Source organism: Oncorhynchus clarkii, chromosome 9 (genome assembly GCF_045791955.1).
Source record: "Oncorhynchus clarkii lewisi isolate Uvic-CL-2024 chromosome 9, UVic_Ocla_1.0, whole genome shotgun sequence".
In the NCBI taxonomy this organism is placed as follows: Eukaryota; Metazoa; Chordata; class Actinopteri; order Salmoniformes; family Salmonidae; genus Oncorhynchus; species Oncorhynchus clarkii.
In genome coordinates, this window is record NC_092155.1 from 67,383,967 (window position 1) to 67,400,328 (window position 16,362).

A 16,362-nucleotide genomic window follows, 5' to 3' on the forward strand; every position below is an offset into this window, starting at 1 on the left:
GCTCCTCTACCTCCCATCACTCCTCTACCTCCCCTCGCTCCTCTACCTCCCCTTGCTCCTCTACCTCCCCTCGCTCCTCTACCTCCCCTTGCTCCTCTACTTCCCCTCGCTCCTCTACCTCCCATCGCTCCTCTACCTCCCCTCGCTCCTCTACCTCCCCTTGCTCCTCTACCTCCCATCGCTCCTCTACCTCCCCTTGCTCCTCTACCTCCCCGTGCTCCTCTACCTCCCCTCGCTCCTCTACCTCCCCTTGCTCCTCTACCTCCCCTTGCTCCTCTACCTCCCCTCGCTCCTCTACCTCCCATCGCTCCTCTACCTCCCCTTGCTCCTCTACCTCCCACCGCTCCTCTACCTCCCCTTGCTCCTCTACCTCCCACCGCTCCTCTACCTCCCATCGCTCCTCTACCTCCCCTCGCTCCTCTACCTCCCCTCGCTCCTCTACCTCCCCTTGCTCCTCTACCTCGCCTCGCTCCTCTACCTCCCCTCGCTCCCTACAGGAAGGTATTCTTCACGGACTATGGTCAAACTCCCAAGGTGGAGCGTTGTGACATGGACGGTCAGAACCGGACCAAGCTGGTGGATAGTAAGATCGTGTTCCCCCACGGTATCACCCTGGACCTGGTCAACAGACTGGTCTACTGGGCTGATGCCTACCTGGACTACGTAGAGGTGGTGGACTACGAAGGCAAGAACAGACACACCATCATACAGGGCCTGCTGGTGAGGACACACACACACGCACATACACACGTACACAATACACATACAGACACCAACTCGGACTGTGTTTCTGTTGTTAATCTGTTAGATTGAACACCTTTATGGGCTGACGGTGTTTGAGAACTACCTGTATGCCACCAACTCAGACGAAGGCAACCTAAACCCCGCTAAGACCAGTGTGATCCGGATCAACCGTTTCAACTCCTCTGACTACACAGTGGTTACCAGGGTGGACCGCGGAGCCGCCCTGCACGTGTACCATCAGAGACGCCAACCCCCAGGTAGGTTCACACCCACAAACCCCCATGCATGTATCCAGAACAGCCACTGTAGGAATGGAGTTTGGAACGTAGTGTGCACAGGTTGTGCACCAGCCCTGCACGTGTACCACCAGACACACCAACCTCCATGTAGGTACAGGCCTAGGGCAGCAAAATGATGGTACCGTTTTCCTGAAATCCTGGTTGGAGGAGTCCAGAAGAGTATCTATCTGTCTGTATCTAGTTGTAGCCATGTTGGTGCCTAGTGCTGATCATTCGCTTCTGACCACTGACCCCTGACCCCTCTCTTGTCCGCTGGTGCCCAGTGAGAGAGAAGAGTCATGCGTGTGCCCCGGACCAGTTTAAGAAGCCAGGAGGCTGCTCAGACCTCTGTCTGCTGGGGAACAGCCACAAGACCTGGACCTGCCGCTGTCGCTCTGGATTCAGCCTGGGTAGCGATGGGAAGTCCTGCAAGAGTGAGTACTTTCTAAGTTTTAATTGAATTGAATTGAATTGAATGCCATACACTGAGCATAGCATGGAAATCACACACAACAGCACATCTCAGCTCAGCATTGAACTCCATACAGAACAGACCTGCAATTCATGTAGTAGCAATATGAGTTGAATATAATTTCTCGAAGCAAAAAAAATACCATTTACATAACCACGACATACTCTTTGGACAGAAAAGGTCTCGTTGTTGTGTTTCTCCAATCTTGTAACTAACCGTTCAGCGATGTTCCCATGACAATGATGGAATGTTTTCTGATGTTCCCTCTGCAGAACCTGAACACGAGTTGTTCCTGGTGTACGGTAAGGGCCGCCCTGGCATCATCCGTGGCATGGACATGAATGCCAAGGTCCCAGACGAGTACATGATCCCCATTGAGAACCTGATGAACCCGAGGGCGCTGGACTTCCACGCCGAGAGCGAATTCGTCTACTTCGCTGACGCCGTGAGTTATATAATTGGACGGCAGAAGATCGACGGCACCGAGAGAGACACCATCCTGAAGGATGGTGAGGACTGATCTGGTACCATAGTGTTTCACATGAAATGCATTACAACAACCCTCTGTTCCACCCTATTACAAAATCAAATCGCAATTCATATAGAACTGTGATGCGTATAGAATCACGAGATGTATCAGATAGCTACCTAGGAATTGTGATACAAAGGTCCCTGCCAATACCAAGCCCTAGTAGAAAGTCACTCTCGCTCTCTCCCTCTCTCTATCCCTCTATCCTTCTGTCCCTTCCTCCCTTCTTTCCTTCCCTCAGGCATCCACACCGTGGAGGGGATAGCGGTAGACTGGATGGCAGGTAACCTATACTGGACAGACGACGGGCCCATGAAGACCATCAGTGTGGCCAGGTTGGAGAAGGCCTCTCAGACACGCAAGACCCTCATTGAGGGCAAGATGACCCACCCTCGCGCCATCGTCGTGGACCCCCAGCACGGGTCAGACATTATGCCCTCCTTATGTTCTATTGCTTTAGTATCCATCTCACACAGAGACATCACCCTATGAGAATGTATTGTAATATTTCTGTACATTTCCCAAAATTCCTAGGTTTTTCAGAAATGCTTGTTGGAGGATTCCTGGGGGAACACTTTTTGGGTGATTTCTGGAAAACCTGTGAATTTCAGGAAAGTTACTTGAAGTTTGCAAACGTAGTAATGCTCTAACAGAACGTGTGATTGTGTTCCAGGTGGATGTACTGGACAGACTGGGAGGAGGACCCCAAGAAGACTAACCGAGGGAAGATCAAGAAGGCGTGGATGGACGGTTCGCATGACCAGGTTCTGCTGACCAGTAAGACAGTGCTGTGGCCCAACGGCCTGAGTCTGGACATCCCGCAGGGCATCCTATACTGGGTGGATGCATACTACGACCGCATCGAGATGGTTTACCTCAACACCACAGAGCGCAAGGTCAGTTAGACTGCTTACTAAGCCTAGACCTAACCCTAATGATCACACATGTACAAATCTCCCCACCAGAGACCGAGGTTCAATCCCCACATCCACACTCCTACTGTTTCTCCCACCTGCCTATATCCCATCTGATTGCCAAACTGTCTAAATCAAGTGTCAGCAAATACTCCCAAAATACTCCCAAAATGTATATATAAAAAGAGGCTTCTATGGTTTTGACCTTCACCATGACCAGGGGTCATGATCTGTGTTGTATGATCATTTTCTCTCTCTCATTGGTCAGATGGTGTATGAGGGAAATGAGCTGAACCACGCCTTCGGCCTGTGTCACTACAAGCACTTCCTGTTTTGGAACGAGTACCGCGGCGGCAGCATCTTCAAACTGGATACCACCACCAGCACTGTCACGCTGCTCCGAAATGAACGACCACCCCTCTTCGAGATCCGCGTGTATGACGCTCACCAGCAGCAAGGTAACTTTAATGGAAAGTACTATATGGATAATGCTAGGTAACTCTATAGGTAACACTAGGTAACACTATATGGGTAACACTAGGTAACACTATACAAGACAGTGAACAAGCAAGTCATAGTGTCATCATAACACATGCCAAAACTTCTTGTCAAATTTCGTAAAAGGTTATAATGTGTCAGTGATTTAGCTAGCATAGATGTGAATTAATGAATGCATGAATAAATGAACACTTTAATGGCCTAAATAGGAAATGAGCTTGGTAACAATGCTAACGGCCCTGTCTGCCTGTCTTCTGTTGGTGTTTCAATAGGCACCAACCTGTGTCGTGTGAAAAACGGTGGCTGCAGCAGTCTGTGTCTGGCTATCCCTGATGGCAGGTCCTGTGGCTGTGCTGACGACCAGATACTGGATGACGACAATGTCACCTGTAAAGGTATGCATTGGGATGGTCTCAATTAGAATATGTTAAAATATTATTTTAAGTTGATCTGGGATGCTGTATGGAATGTCCATGTTTAAGCTGGTGAGTGGAGAAACGAATGTCTCAGACCTGCTTTCTTCAGCTGAATTGGTTCTAATAGCCCTCATAAGTAGATAAATGCATCCCATATTTCCCAAATATGAACAGCTGACATTAAGAGACATTGCTCTACTAGAGTGTCCGTAACAGTCTTCTCCTTTCCTCACTCTCTCTCTCTCTCCCTAGCCAACCCCACCTACATCCCTCCTCCTCAGTGTCAGCCCGGAGAGTTTGCCTGTAAGAACAACCGCTGTATCCAGGAGCGATGGAAGTGTGACGGTGACAACGACTGTTTGGACAACAGCGACGAGGCGCCTGAGCTCTGCCGTGAGTAGTGTCACGCCGCCACTCCTTCGCCGTGGTTACTGAGCAACACACACACACACACACACAACAACAACAGCAACAACAATAACAACAATGCATGACATGCACAGTTAAGAATCATGAGCTGAGTAGGAGCAGCAGCAGAGCATAAGCTTTGTTTAAAGCTGATCCAGCACTAATACTACCTCTTCTTTGAAACATGCATCAATTGAATATTAAATATCTATTGACTGTTAAATAGGCCCATAGTTTCTCCATCTAACTCTCTCTTCATTCGACAATTAGTAAAACTAGGATTTCTCTGTGTATACATGAAAGTTCCACTTCCAGTGCATGACAGAGCAGTCGGAGCAGCAGAACCTCCATCATCCTAAAACATAATGTGCTTATAGATGTGTAATGTCAGCTTTATGAACTTACAGTTATTGAAAATCCCCTTATATTAGGCCAGTTATAGGAGACTCCTTTGTGACACAGTCCCTCTTGTAGAGATACTGTAAAAACATGTTCTAATTCTATTGATCTTACATTCTAATTATAAGGTTCTAATTCTAAAGATCTTATCTTCTAATTCTAATGTTCTAATTCTATTTATCTTACATTCTAATTGTATTGATCTATCATTCTAATTCTAATGTTCTAATTCTATTGATCTTACATTCTATTTTTAATGTTCTAATTCTATTGATCTTACATTCTAATTATAATGTTCTAATTCTAAAGATCTTATGTTCTAATTCTAATGTTCTAATTCTATTTATCTTACATTCTAATTGTATTGATCTATCATTCTAATTCTAATGTTCTAATTCTATTGATCTTACATTCTATTTTTAATGTTCTAATTCTATTGATCTAACATTCTAATTCTAAAGATCTTACATTGTAATTCTAATGTTCTATATTGATCTTACCTTCTAATTATAATGTTCTAATTCTAAAGATCTTACGTTCTAATTCTAATGTTCTAATTCTATTGATCTTACATTCAAATTCTAATGTTCTAATTCTATTGATCTAACATTCTAATTATAATGTTCTAATTCTATTGATCTAACATTCTAATTCTAATGTTTTAATTGTATTGATCTAACATTCTAATTCTAATGTTCTAATTCTATTGATCTAACATTCTAATTATAATGTTCTAATTCTATTGATTTAACATTCTAATTATAATGTTTTAATTCAATTGAACTTTAACTCTTATACTAAGGTTCTAATTCTATTGATCTAACATTCTAATTGTAATGTTCTAATTCAATTGATCTAACATTCTAATTCTAATGTTCTAATTCTAAACATCTTACATTCTAATTCTAATGTTCTAATTCTATTGATCTAACATTCTAATTCTAATGTTCAAATTCTAATGATCTAACATTCAAATTCTAATGTTCTAATTCTATTGATCTAACATTCTAATTCTAATGTTCTAATTCTATTGATCTTACATTCTAATTCTATTGATCTTACATTCTAATTCTAATGTTCTAATTCTATTGATCTTACATTCTAATTGTATTGATCTAACATTCTAATTCTAATGTTCTAATTCTATTGATCTTACATTTTAATTCAGTTGATCTTACATTCTTATTCTATTGATCTTACATTCTAATTCTGTTGTTTTTACATTCTAATTCTTACATTCTAATTCTATTGATCTTACATTCTAATTCTAATGTTCTGATTCTATTGTTCTAATTGTATTGATCTAACATTCTCATTCTAATGTTCTAACTCTATTGATCTTACATTCTATTTCTAATGTTCTAATTCTATTGATCTAACATTCTAATTCTAATGTTTTAATTAAATTGAACTTTAACTCCAATTCTAATGTTCTAATTTTATTGAGCTTACCTTCTAATTCTAATGTTGTAATTCTATTGATCTTACATTCTAATTCTAATGTTCTAATTCTATTGATCTAATATTCTAATTCTAATGTTCTAATTCTATTGATCTTACATTCTAATTCTATTCATCTTACATTCTAATTCTAACGTTCTAATTCTATTGATCTTACATTCTAATTCTAACGTTCTAATTCTATTGATCTTACATTCTAATTCTAACATTCTAATTATATTGATCATACATTCTAATTCCAACATTTTAATTCTATTGATCTTACATTCTAATTCTATTGATCTTACATTCTAATTCTAATGTTCTAATTCTATTGATCTTACATTTTAATTCTGTTGATCTTACATTCTTATTCGATTGATCTTACATTTTAATTCTGTTGATCTTACATTCTTATTCGATTGATCTTACATTCTAATTCTATTGATCTTACATTCTAATTCTGTTGATCTTACATTCTAATTCTAACATTCTATTTCTATTGATCTTACATTCTTATTCTAATGTTTTAATTCTATTGATCTTACATTCTAATTCTAACATTCTAATCCTACTGTCTTTCTTTTCTCTCCTCCAGACCTGCACACGTGTCCATCGGACCGGTTCAAGTGCCAGAATAACCGTTGTATCCCCCTGCGCTGGCTCTGTGACGGGGACAATGACTGTGGAAACGATGAGGATGAGTCCAATACTACCTGCTCAGGTACACAAAATTAACATAATGTGTAATTTAGCCCATTGAACACAAAAACTATGGTCGGATGCCTACTTCACCCATATTTTCTATTATTTTTGCACAAAACAGTAGTGTGTAGTTCCAGTAGTTAGCTACACCGCTACATGGTAAAACAGTAGTGTGTAGTTCCAGTAGTTAGCTACACCGCTACATGGTAAAACAGTAGTGTGTAGTTCCTGTAGTTAGCTACACCGCTACATGGTAAAACAGTAGTGTGTAGTTCCAGTAGTTAGCTACACCGCTACATGGTAAAACAGTAGTGTGTAGTTCCAGTAGTTAGCTACACCGCTACATGGTAAAACAGTAGTGTGTCGTTCCAGTAGTTAGCTACACCGCTACATGGTAAAACAGTAGTGTGTAGTTCCAGTAGTTAGCTACACCGCTACATGGTAAAACAGTAGTGTGTAGTTCCTGTAGTTAGCTACACCGCTACATGGCAAAAAAGTCATTAACTACTGGAAACACTACCAATATTGAAATTTTAACTACCACCAAGCTACTGCAAATTGTAGTTACATTATTAGTTGAACTGCATGTAGTTAACTACTCCTCAACACTGCACACACACACACACACACACACACACACACACACACACACACACACACACACACACACACACACACACACACACACACACACACACACACACACACACACACACACACACCTTTCCCATCTCTCTATAATGCTATTATCTTCCACCCCTTTCAAGCTCGTACGTGCCCACCCAACCAGTATGCGTGTGCCAGTGGGCGCTGCATCCCCACTTCCTGGACATGTGACCTGGATGATGACTGTGGGGACCGTTCTGACGAGCCGGACTCCTGTGGTGGGTCCTTATCTCATCACACATCACCTCTGTAGCATTCTATATTTTGCTCGTTTGGTGTTTTGTTGGAAATTCTTCTCACTATACCTGAAGCCTGATCACCAGATGTATTTATGCTTTAGCCCAGTGGTACTCATTGCGCGACCGCAGGAACTCTTGCGGCTCGCTGTGATTTTCCATTCACAATACATAGCAATGATACAATTTCAATTCAATGTGTTTAATGCTGGCCTGAATCATTTCATTGAATTTGTCAATTGTTCCCTGGGCGGCAGATAGATAGCAGTATAGCGCAGCTGTTAAACAGAAAAGCCAAAATAAAACGTTTGCCGAAATAGAATGCAACTGTTCAGCTACAGCGACGTATACATATCAGTTTGCTACTAGCAATTTTACAGTCTGGTCGACATGGGACGATTTATTGTAAAAAATAAAAATTAATCTATTGACAATGAAGCTATGAACAAACAACCACTGGACAACGTGACAGCTATGAGCAAACAACCACTGGACAACGTGACAGCTATGAACAAACAACCACTGGACAACGTGACAGCTATGAACAAACTACCACTGGACAACGTGACAGCTATGAACAAACAACCACTGGACAACGTGACAGCTATGAGCAAACAACCACTGGACAACGTGACAGCTATGAACAAACTACCACTGGACAACGTGACAGCTATGAACAAACAACCACTGGACAACGTGACAGCTATGAACAAACAACCACTGGACAACGTGACAGCTATGAACAAACAACCACTGGACAACGTGACAGCTATGAACAAACTACCACTGGACAACGTGACAGCTATGAACAAACAACCACTGGACAACATGACAGCTATGAACAAACTACCACTGGACAACGTGACAGCTATGAGCAAACAACCACTGGACAACGTGACAGCTATGAACAAACTACCACTGGACAACGTGACAGCTATGAACAAACAACCACTGGACAACGTGACAGCTATGAACAAACAACCACTGGACAACGTGACAGCTATGAACAAACTACCACTGGACAACGTGACAGCTATGAACAAACAACCACTGGACAACGTGACAGCTATGAACAAACTACCACTGGACAACGTGACAGCTATGAACAAACAACCACTGGACAACGTGACAGCTATGAACAAACAACCACTGGACAACGTGACAGCTATGAACAAACAACCACTGGACAACGTGACAGCTATGAACAAACTACCACTGGACAACGTGACAGCTATGAACAAACAACCACTGGACAACGTGACAGCTATGAACAAACAACCACTGGACAACGTGACAGCTATGAACAAACAACCACTGGACAACGTGACAGCTATGAACAAACAACCACTGGAGAACCAAGAAAACCAGGAAGATGGCGGCAGGGAAATGCAGCTAGATAACGTAGCAAACATGGTTCTGGTGGCTAGAGAAGGATACGGTCAATTCAAGAACACAGAAAGTTCCAAGAGAATTGGACAGACAAGTCTTTTTTTGGTACTGCGTGATGGGACAAGCTCATTTTGTTTTATTTGCCAGAAGGCAGTCAATTGTTTTCAACGAGCAAATTTAGAGCGACATTTCCAGTCACACCATGTCCACTTTGACAAAACATATCCGTCACAAAGCAAAATCAGAAACAACCAAATAGAGCAACTCAAAGGACAGCTCAAAGGACAACAACAAATGGTGGACAGATTGCAGAGAAGAGAAGACGACAGAGGCAACATATGAGATTGCATGGATACTTGCGAGAAACAAGGCCTTCACAGACGCGAAGATTGTCAAATAATGTTTTTTGGCCTCAGCCGAAATATTGTATGCTATTTTAAAACCTCTAATCACCCCCCCCCCCCCCCCCCCCCCTATGGGACAGTTGAGCTAACGTGCACTAATGTGATTAGCATGAGGTTATAAGCAACAAGAACATTTCCCAGGACATAGACATATTTGATATGGGCAGAATGCTTAGATTCTTGTTAATCTAACTGCACTATCCAATTTACAGTAGCTATTACAGTGAAACAATACCATGCTATTGTTTGAGGAGAGTGCACAATTATGAACTTGAAAATGTGTCAATAAACCAATTAGGCACATTTGGGAAGACTTGATACAACATTTTGAACAGAAATGCAATAGTTCATTGGATCAGTCTAAAACGTTGCACATACACTGCTGACATCTAGTGGCCAACATCTAAATTGTGCCTAAACTGGAATAATACATTGTGGCCTTTCTCTAGCAATTGAAAGATGATTTAAAAAATACAACTTTACCAGATCTAATGTGATATTCTCCTACATTAATTTCACATTTACACAAACTTAAAAAATGTTTCCTTTCAAATAGTATCAAGAATATGCATATCCTTGCTTCAGGGCCTGAGCTTCAGGCAGTTAGATTTGGGTATGTCATTTAAGGCCAAAATGGAGAAAAAAAGGGTCCGATCCTAAAGCAAATTAAGGGACTGCAACTCTCAGACTCGACCATAACAAGACTCATAGAAGACATTGACGAGGACATCGGTAAGCAACTGATTACTGTCATATCCGTGTTTTAGTATTCCGCTTGATGAACTCAATGATAAGTGACATTTCCCAATTATGTGTTTTGGTCTGCTACCCTCAAAACGAGACATTCATAGAGGAACGTTTATGTTTACCGACCCTTCAGGGACAAACATGAGAGGATATTCTGAAAGCCCTTGTTACATTTTTTGCTGATAATAATATTGACTGGGCAAATCTGGCATTCGTGTGCACTGACGGCGCCCCAAACATGCGAGTGAAGGAGAAGGGACTCAAAGGCCTGATGAGAAAGAGAGGTTATTCCCTTTCTTACGCTTTATTGTATCATTCGGGAAGCACTTGTGGCTAAACTCAGACTGTGACTTACAGAATGTGATGCAGCAAGTCGTGCGAGTGGTGAACATTATAATTGGGAGTGAACTGAATCACGGCAATTCTGCGAGTTATTGGAGGAATACCAAACAGAATATGACGACTTGATATTTCACAAGGAGGTGAGATGGCTGTCTCGTGGCAGAGTTTTGGAAAGATTTCTCTCTCTCCTCCATCAAATCCGCAAGCAAGGGGAGAGAGGAGCCAGAGCTGGATGATCCACAGTGGATATTAAGGCTGTTTTAACAGACATCACCTGCCACCTGAACCCGGTGAATCTCCAGCTCCAAGGGAAAGTTAAAACTCCGGGAAAATGCTGCGTGTGGTCACAGCATTTCAAAATAAAATCACTGCACTGTTCATACCTGACAGACAGTTTGTTAATTTCCTAAAACTCAGAGCAGTCACCACATCCAACCCAGACATACTGCAACATTTTAGCTATGATGCATTTGTGCGTGTGTTGGAAAACCCCATTTGGGGTTTTAGACACTTCCACTACTTAGTTTCAAGTGGGCCAAGAGAGGTCTGTTTGTTGCTCATGATGGTGTTTCTAGGACGCCATTTTGAAAGGTTCCCTCTCTCCTCCCCCAGCCTACCCCACCTGCTTCCCCCTCACCCAGTTCACCTGTGCCAACGGACGTTGCATCAACGTCAACTGGCGCTGTGATAACGGTGAGCATTATTTATTTATATTTTTTATTTAACTAGGCATTATGTCTCCTTCAAGTATTGTAAGTATTACCATTCCTAAGCATTTATAACCTGTAACCTATAAATGTATTAAGCATTTATAAGCGTTTATAATGGATTATTCATGAAAGTTCTTAATAAATGTTACCTGTGTGTGTATGTGTGCGCCTGCCTTGTCTGTCTCTCTCTGTCTTTCTCTGTCTTTCTCTCTCTCTCTCTCTCTCTCTCTCTCTCTCTCTGTCTTTCTCTCTCTCTCTTTCTCATTATGTCTCTCTCTCTCTTTCTGTCTCCCTCTCGCTCTCTCTCTGCGTCTTTCTCTCTCTCTCTCTCTCTCTCTCTCTCTCTCGCTCTCTCTCTCTCTCTCGCTCTCTCTCTCTCTGCCTGTCTCTCTCTCTGTCTCTCTCTCTCGCTCTCTCTCTCTCTGCCTGTCTCTCTCTCTGTCTTTCTCTCTCTCTCTCTCTGTCTCTCTGTCTCTCTCTCTCTCTCTCTCTCTCTCTCTCTCTCTCTCTCTCTCTCTCTCTCTCTCGTGTGTGTGTTCAGACAACGACTGTGGTGACAACAGTGATGAGGCTGGCTGCAGCCACTCCTGCTCCAGTGTTCAGTTTAAGTGTAACAGCGGCCGCTGCATCCCTGAGTACTGGACCTGTGACGGGGACAATGACTGTGGAGACTACAGCGACGAGACCCACGCCAACTGTACCAACCAGGGTGAGCGCTGATACTGGTACTGCCACCTCAGAGCGGATGTTTGTGATCTAAAAAGAATATGGACTAGTATTGTTCTTTACTGTGCCACCCATATGGCGCTGATGGAGAGCACCGTACTCTCCTTTATAGTACACACGGCAGGACGTTGAGCTCATTCATGATTCTCCCAGTCTGCGTTGCAGATGGTATTGCTCTTCATATGAAGGAGGGTATACAGTATATTTGTCCTTTTTTAGTATACTAGTATACTATCACCACATTAAATGCCTGTAACATATGTCAGGTTGTGTATATGTCATTCCACAAACTGCTGGAGTTTGTAGAATGAATGTTTGTTAGAATTTTGAAAGGCTGAGTGTTCTGCTGGCTATGCTTTCTGTAATGTCTGCATGTCTCAGCCTGCCCCATCGCCCCAGGACATCACTTTAAACTAATCCTTAATGTTGCTGCTCTCAGGGATATGTTAGCTGAGCTTTCAGACAGATCTCAAACAAAACTCTTCAGTATGGCTTGCTGAAATCATGCAGTTGCATTGTTTAATATGATAGCTGGTCACATCCAACTTCCCTTCATTTTAGATACCGAAAAGAAAGTGAAAAGAAAGTGAAGTCAGCTGAAGTCTAAACAATGGCTGGAGTTGAAAGAGCTGGCCAGGTGTGGTAAAGGCTGGAGTTGAAAGAGCTGGCCAGGGGTGGTAAAGGCTGGAGTTGAAAGAGCTGGCCAGGGGTGGTAAAGGCTGGAGTTGAAAGAGCTGGCCAGGGGTGGTAAAGGCTGGAGTTGAAAGAGCTGGCCAGGGGTGGTAAAGGATGGAGTTGAACGAGCTGACCAGGGGTGGTAAAGGCTGGAGTTGAAAGAGCTGGCCAGGGGTGGTAAAGGCTGGAGTTGAAAGAGCTGGCCAGGGGTGGTAAAGGCTGGAGTTGAAAGAGCTGGCCAGGGGTGGTAAAGGCTGGAGTTGAAAGAGCTGACCAGGGGTGGTAAAGGCTGGAGTTGAAAGAGCTGACCAGGGGTGGTAAAGGCTGGAGTTGAAAGAGCTGGCCAGGGGTGGTAAAGGCTGGAGTTGAAAGAGCTGACCAGGGGTGGTAAAGGCTGGAGTTGAAAGAGCTGGCCAGGGGTGGTAAAGTCTGGAGTTGAAAGAGCTGGCCAGGGGTTGTAAAGGCTGGAGTTGAAAGAGCTGGCCAGGGGTGGTAAAGGCTGGAGTTGAAAGAGCTGACCAGGGGTGGTAAAGGCTGGAGTTGAAAGAGCTGGCCAGGGGTGGTAAAGGCTGGAGTTGAAAGAGCTGGCCAGGGGTGGTAAAGGCTGGAGTTGAAAGAGCTGGCCAGGGGTGGTAAAGGCTGGAGTTGAAAGAGCTGGCCAGGGGTGGTAAAGGCTGGAGTTGAAAGAGCTGGCCATGGGTGGTAAAGGCTGGAGTTGAAAGAGCTGGCCAGGGGTGGTAAAGGCTGGAGTTGAAAGAGCTGACCAGGGGTGGTAAAGGCTGGAGTTGAAAGAGCTGGCCAGGGGTGGTAAAGGCTGGAGTTGAAAGAGCTGGCCAGGGGTGGTAAAGGCTGGAGTTGAAAGAGCTGGCCAGGGGTGGTAAAGGCTGGAGTTGAAAGAGCTGACCAGCGGTGTTAAAGGCTGGCGTTGAAAGAGCTGGCCAGGGGTGGTAAAGGCTGGAGTTGAAAGAGCTGACCAGCGGTGGTAAAGGCTGGAGTTGAAAGAGCTGACCAGGGGTGGTAAAGGTTGGAGTTGAAAGAGCTGGCCAGGGGTTGTAAAGGCTGGAGTTGAAAGAGCTGGCCAGGGGTGGTAAAGGCTGGAGTTGAAAGAGCTGACCAGGGGTGGTAAAGGCTGGAGTTGAAAGAGCTGGCCAGGGGTGGTAAAGGCTGGAGTTGAAAGAGCTGGCCAGGGGTGGTAAAGGCTGGAGTTGAAAGAGCTGGCCAGGGGTGGTAAAGGCTGGAGTTGAAAGAGCTGGCCAGGGGTGGTAAAGGCTGGAGTTGAAAGAGCTGGCCAGGGGTGGTAAAGGCTGGAGTTGAAAGAGCTGGCCAGGTGTGGTAAAGGCTGGAGTTGAAAGAGCTGGCCAGGGGTGGTAAAGGCTGGAGTTGAAAGAGCTGGCCAGGGGTGGTAAAGGCTGGAGTTGAAAGAGCTGGCCAGGGGTGGTAAAGGCTGGAGTTGAAAGAGCTGGCCAGGGGTGGTAAAGGCTGGAGTTGAAAGAGCTGGCCAGGGGTGGTAAAGGATGGAGTTGAAAGAGCTGACCAGCGGTGTTAAAGGCTGGCGTTGAAAGAGCTGGCCAGGGGTGGTAAAGGCTGGAGTTGAAAGAGCTGGCCAGGGGTGGTAAAGGCTGGAGTTGAAAGAGCTGGCCAGGGGTGGTAAAGGATGGAGTTGAAAGAGCTGGCCAGGGGTGGTAAAGGCTGGCGTTGAAAGAGCTGGCCAGGGGTGTTAAAGGTTAGAGGGATATTTCACTTGTTTGACATTTCAGCCAGAGGTGTTGGGAGGTAAGCAGTGTCTTCGGTTAGGCGGTGAGGGGCTTGGTAATGACTAACCGTAAAGGAGTCTGTAATGACTAACAGGTAATGACTAGGGTAATGACTAACTGTTCATGTCTAACTGGTAATGACTGTGATGACTAATGGGTAATGACTCTAATGACTAACCGGTATTGATTATGTAATGACTAACTGGTAATGACTCTGTAATGATTAACCGGTAATGGCTCTATAATGACTAATGGGTAATGGCTTGGCAATGACTAACCGGTAATGACTATATAATGACCAACTGGTAATGACTAGGTAATGACTAACGGTTAACGAATAATGGTTAATGAATAATGGATAATGGCTTGGTAATGACCAGATAATGACTAACCGGTAATGACTACCGGTAATGACTAACTGGCAATGCCTCAATAATGGCCAACCAGCAATGACTAACCGGTAATGACTGACTGGCAATGACTCGGTAATGGCCAACCGGTAATGACTAACTGGTAACTGACTAACTGATAATGACTCGGTAATGACCAACCAGTAATGACCAAACGGTAATGACATACCAGTAATGACTAACCGGTAATGACTAACCGGTGATGACTAACCAGTCATGACTAACCGGTAATGACTAACTGATAATGACTCGGTAATGACCAACCGGTAATGACTAACTGGTAATGACTTACTGGTAATGACTAACCGGTAATGACTAACTGGTAACGACTAACCGGTAATGACTAACCGGTAATGACTAACTGGTAATGACTAACTGGTAATGACTAACTGGTAATCACTAACCGGTAATGACTGCTGTGAGGCTGTGGCGGAGTTCAGAGGAGGCCAGGCAGAGCTTCCAAAGCCCCCCCCCCTCTTTCTCACTCTCTCTCTCTCTCTGACTCTAACTCTCTCACACACACACACACTCTTTAACTATGTCACTCGCTCTCTAACTGTCTCTCTCTAACTCTCTGTCTCTCTCTGTCTCTCTCTGTCTCTCTCTGTCTCTCTCTCTGTCTCTCTCTGTCTCTCTCTCTCTGTCTCTGTCTCTCTCTCTCTCTCTCTCGCTCGCACTCTTTTTAACACTCTCTCTCTTTTTTTCTTCAGCACAGTTTGGATTTGAGATAGGAGTTGATTGCTTAGACGTTGGCCGTATGTGTGTTTGTGTGCACGTGTGTGTGCTCATGCATATGTCTGTCTATGAATCCAGCACGAAGCAATGAGACCAGCATGGACTCCTGGCCAATTGAGAGATCTGTGCTTAGTGTGTGCTTAGTGTGTGTGTGTGTGTGTGTGTCTGTCTGTGTGTGTGTGTCTGTGTGTGTGTGTCTGTGTCTGTGTGTGTGTGTGTGTGCGTGCGTGTGCGTGTGCATGCATACCGAACCCTCTGGAAGTCATTAGTAAGGGAAGAAAAGCAATACTATTGCCTTCCCCAGTTCCCTTCTCTCATATATTGTGTCCTTTGTCAACTACTGACCCATCTATTTCAACTACTGACCCATCTATTTCAACTACTGACCCATCTATGTCATCTACTGACCCATCAATGTCAACTACTGACCCATCTATGTCAACTGCTGACCCATCTATGCCAACTACTGACCTATCTATGCCAACTACTGACCCATCTCTGCCAACTACTGACTCATTTATGCCAACTACTGACCCATCTATGCCAACTACTGACCCATCTATGCCAACTACTGACCCATCTATGCCAACTACTGACACATCTATGTCAAATACTGACACATCTATGCCAACTACTGACCCTTCTATGCCAACTACTGACCCATCTATGTCAACTACTGACCCTTCTATGCCAACTACTGACCCCTATCTATGCCAACTACTGACACATCTATGTCAAATACTGACACATCTATGCCAACTACTG

General features: G+C 43.9%; 1 protein-coding gene across 1 annotated transcript in view; it reads left to right on the forward strand.

Moving 5' to 3' along the window:
* The window catches only part of LOC139416822 (low-density lipoprotein receptor-related protein 1-like), a 217,526-nt gene that overhangs the window by 87,373 nt on the left and 113,791 nt on the right, over nucleotides 1-16,362 (forward strand). The window contains exons 9-21 of the mRNA XM_071165909.1: nucleotides 498-720; nucleotides 809-1,001; nucleotides 1,307-1,456; nucleotides 1,767-2,003; nucleotides 2,265-2,445; nucleotides 2,697-2,919; nucleotides 3,206-3,395; nucleotides 3,708-3,830; nucleotides 4,104-4,244; nucleotides 6,697-6,822; nucleotides 7,571-7,687; nucleotides 11,200-11,280; nucleotides 11,839-12,006. Coding sequence (XP_071022010.1) covers nucleotides 498-720; nucleotides 809-1,001; nucleotides 1,307-1,456; nucleotides 1,767-2,003; nucleotides 2,265-2,445; nucleotides 2,697-2,919; nucleotides 3,206-3,395; nucleotides 3,708-3,830; nucleotides 4,104-4,244; nucleotides 6,697-6,822; nucleotides 7,571-7,687; nucleotides 11,200-11,280; nucleotides 11,839-12,006 — 2,153 coding nt within the window. The remainder of the gene's footprint in view (nucleotides 1-497; nucleotides 721-808; nucleotides 1,002-1,306; nucleotides 1,457-1,766; nucleotides 2,004-2,264; nucleotides 2,446-2,696; nucleotides 2,920-3,205; nucleotides 3,396-3,707; nucleotides 3,831-4,103; nucleotides 4,245-6,696; nucleotides 6,823-7,570; nucleotides 7,688-11,199; nucleotides 11,281-11,838; nucleotides 12,007-16,362) is intronic.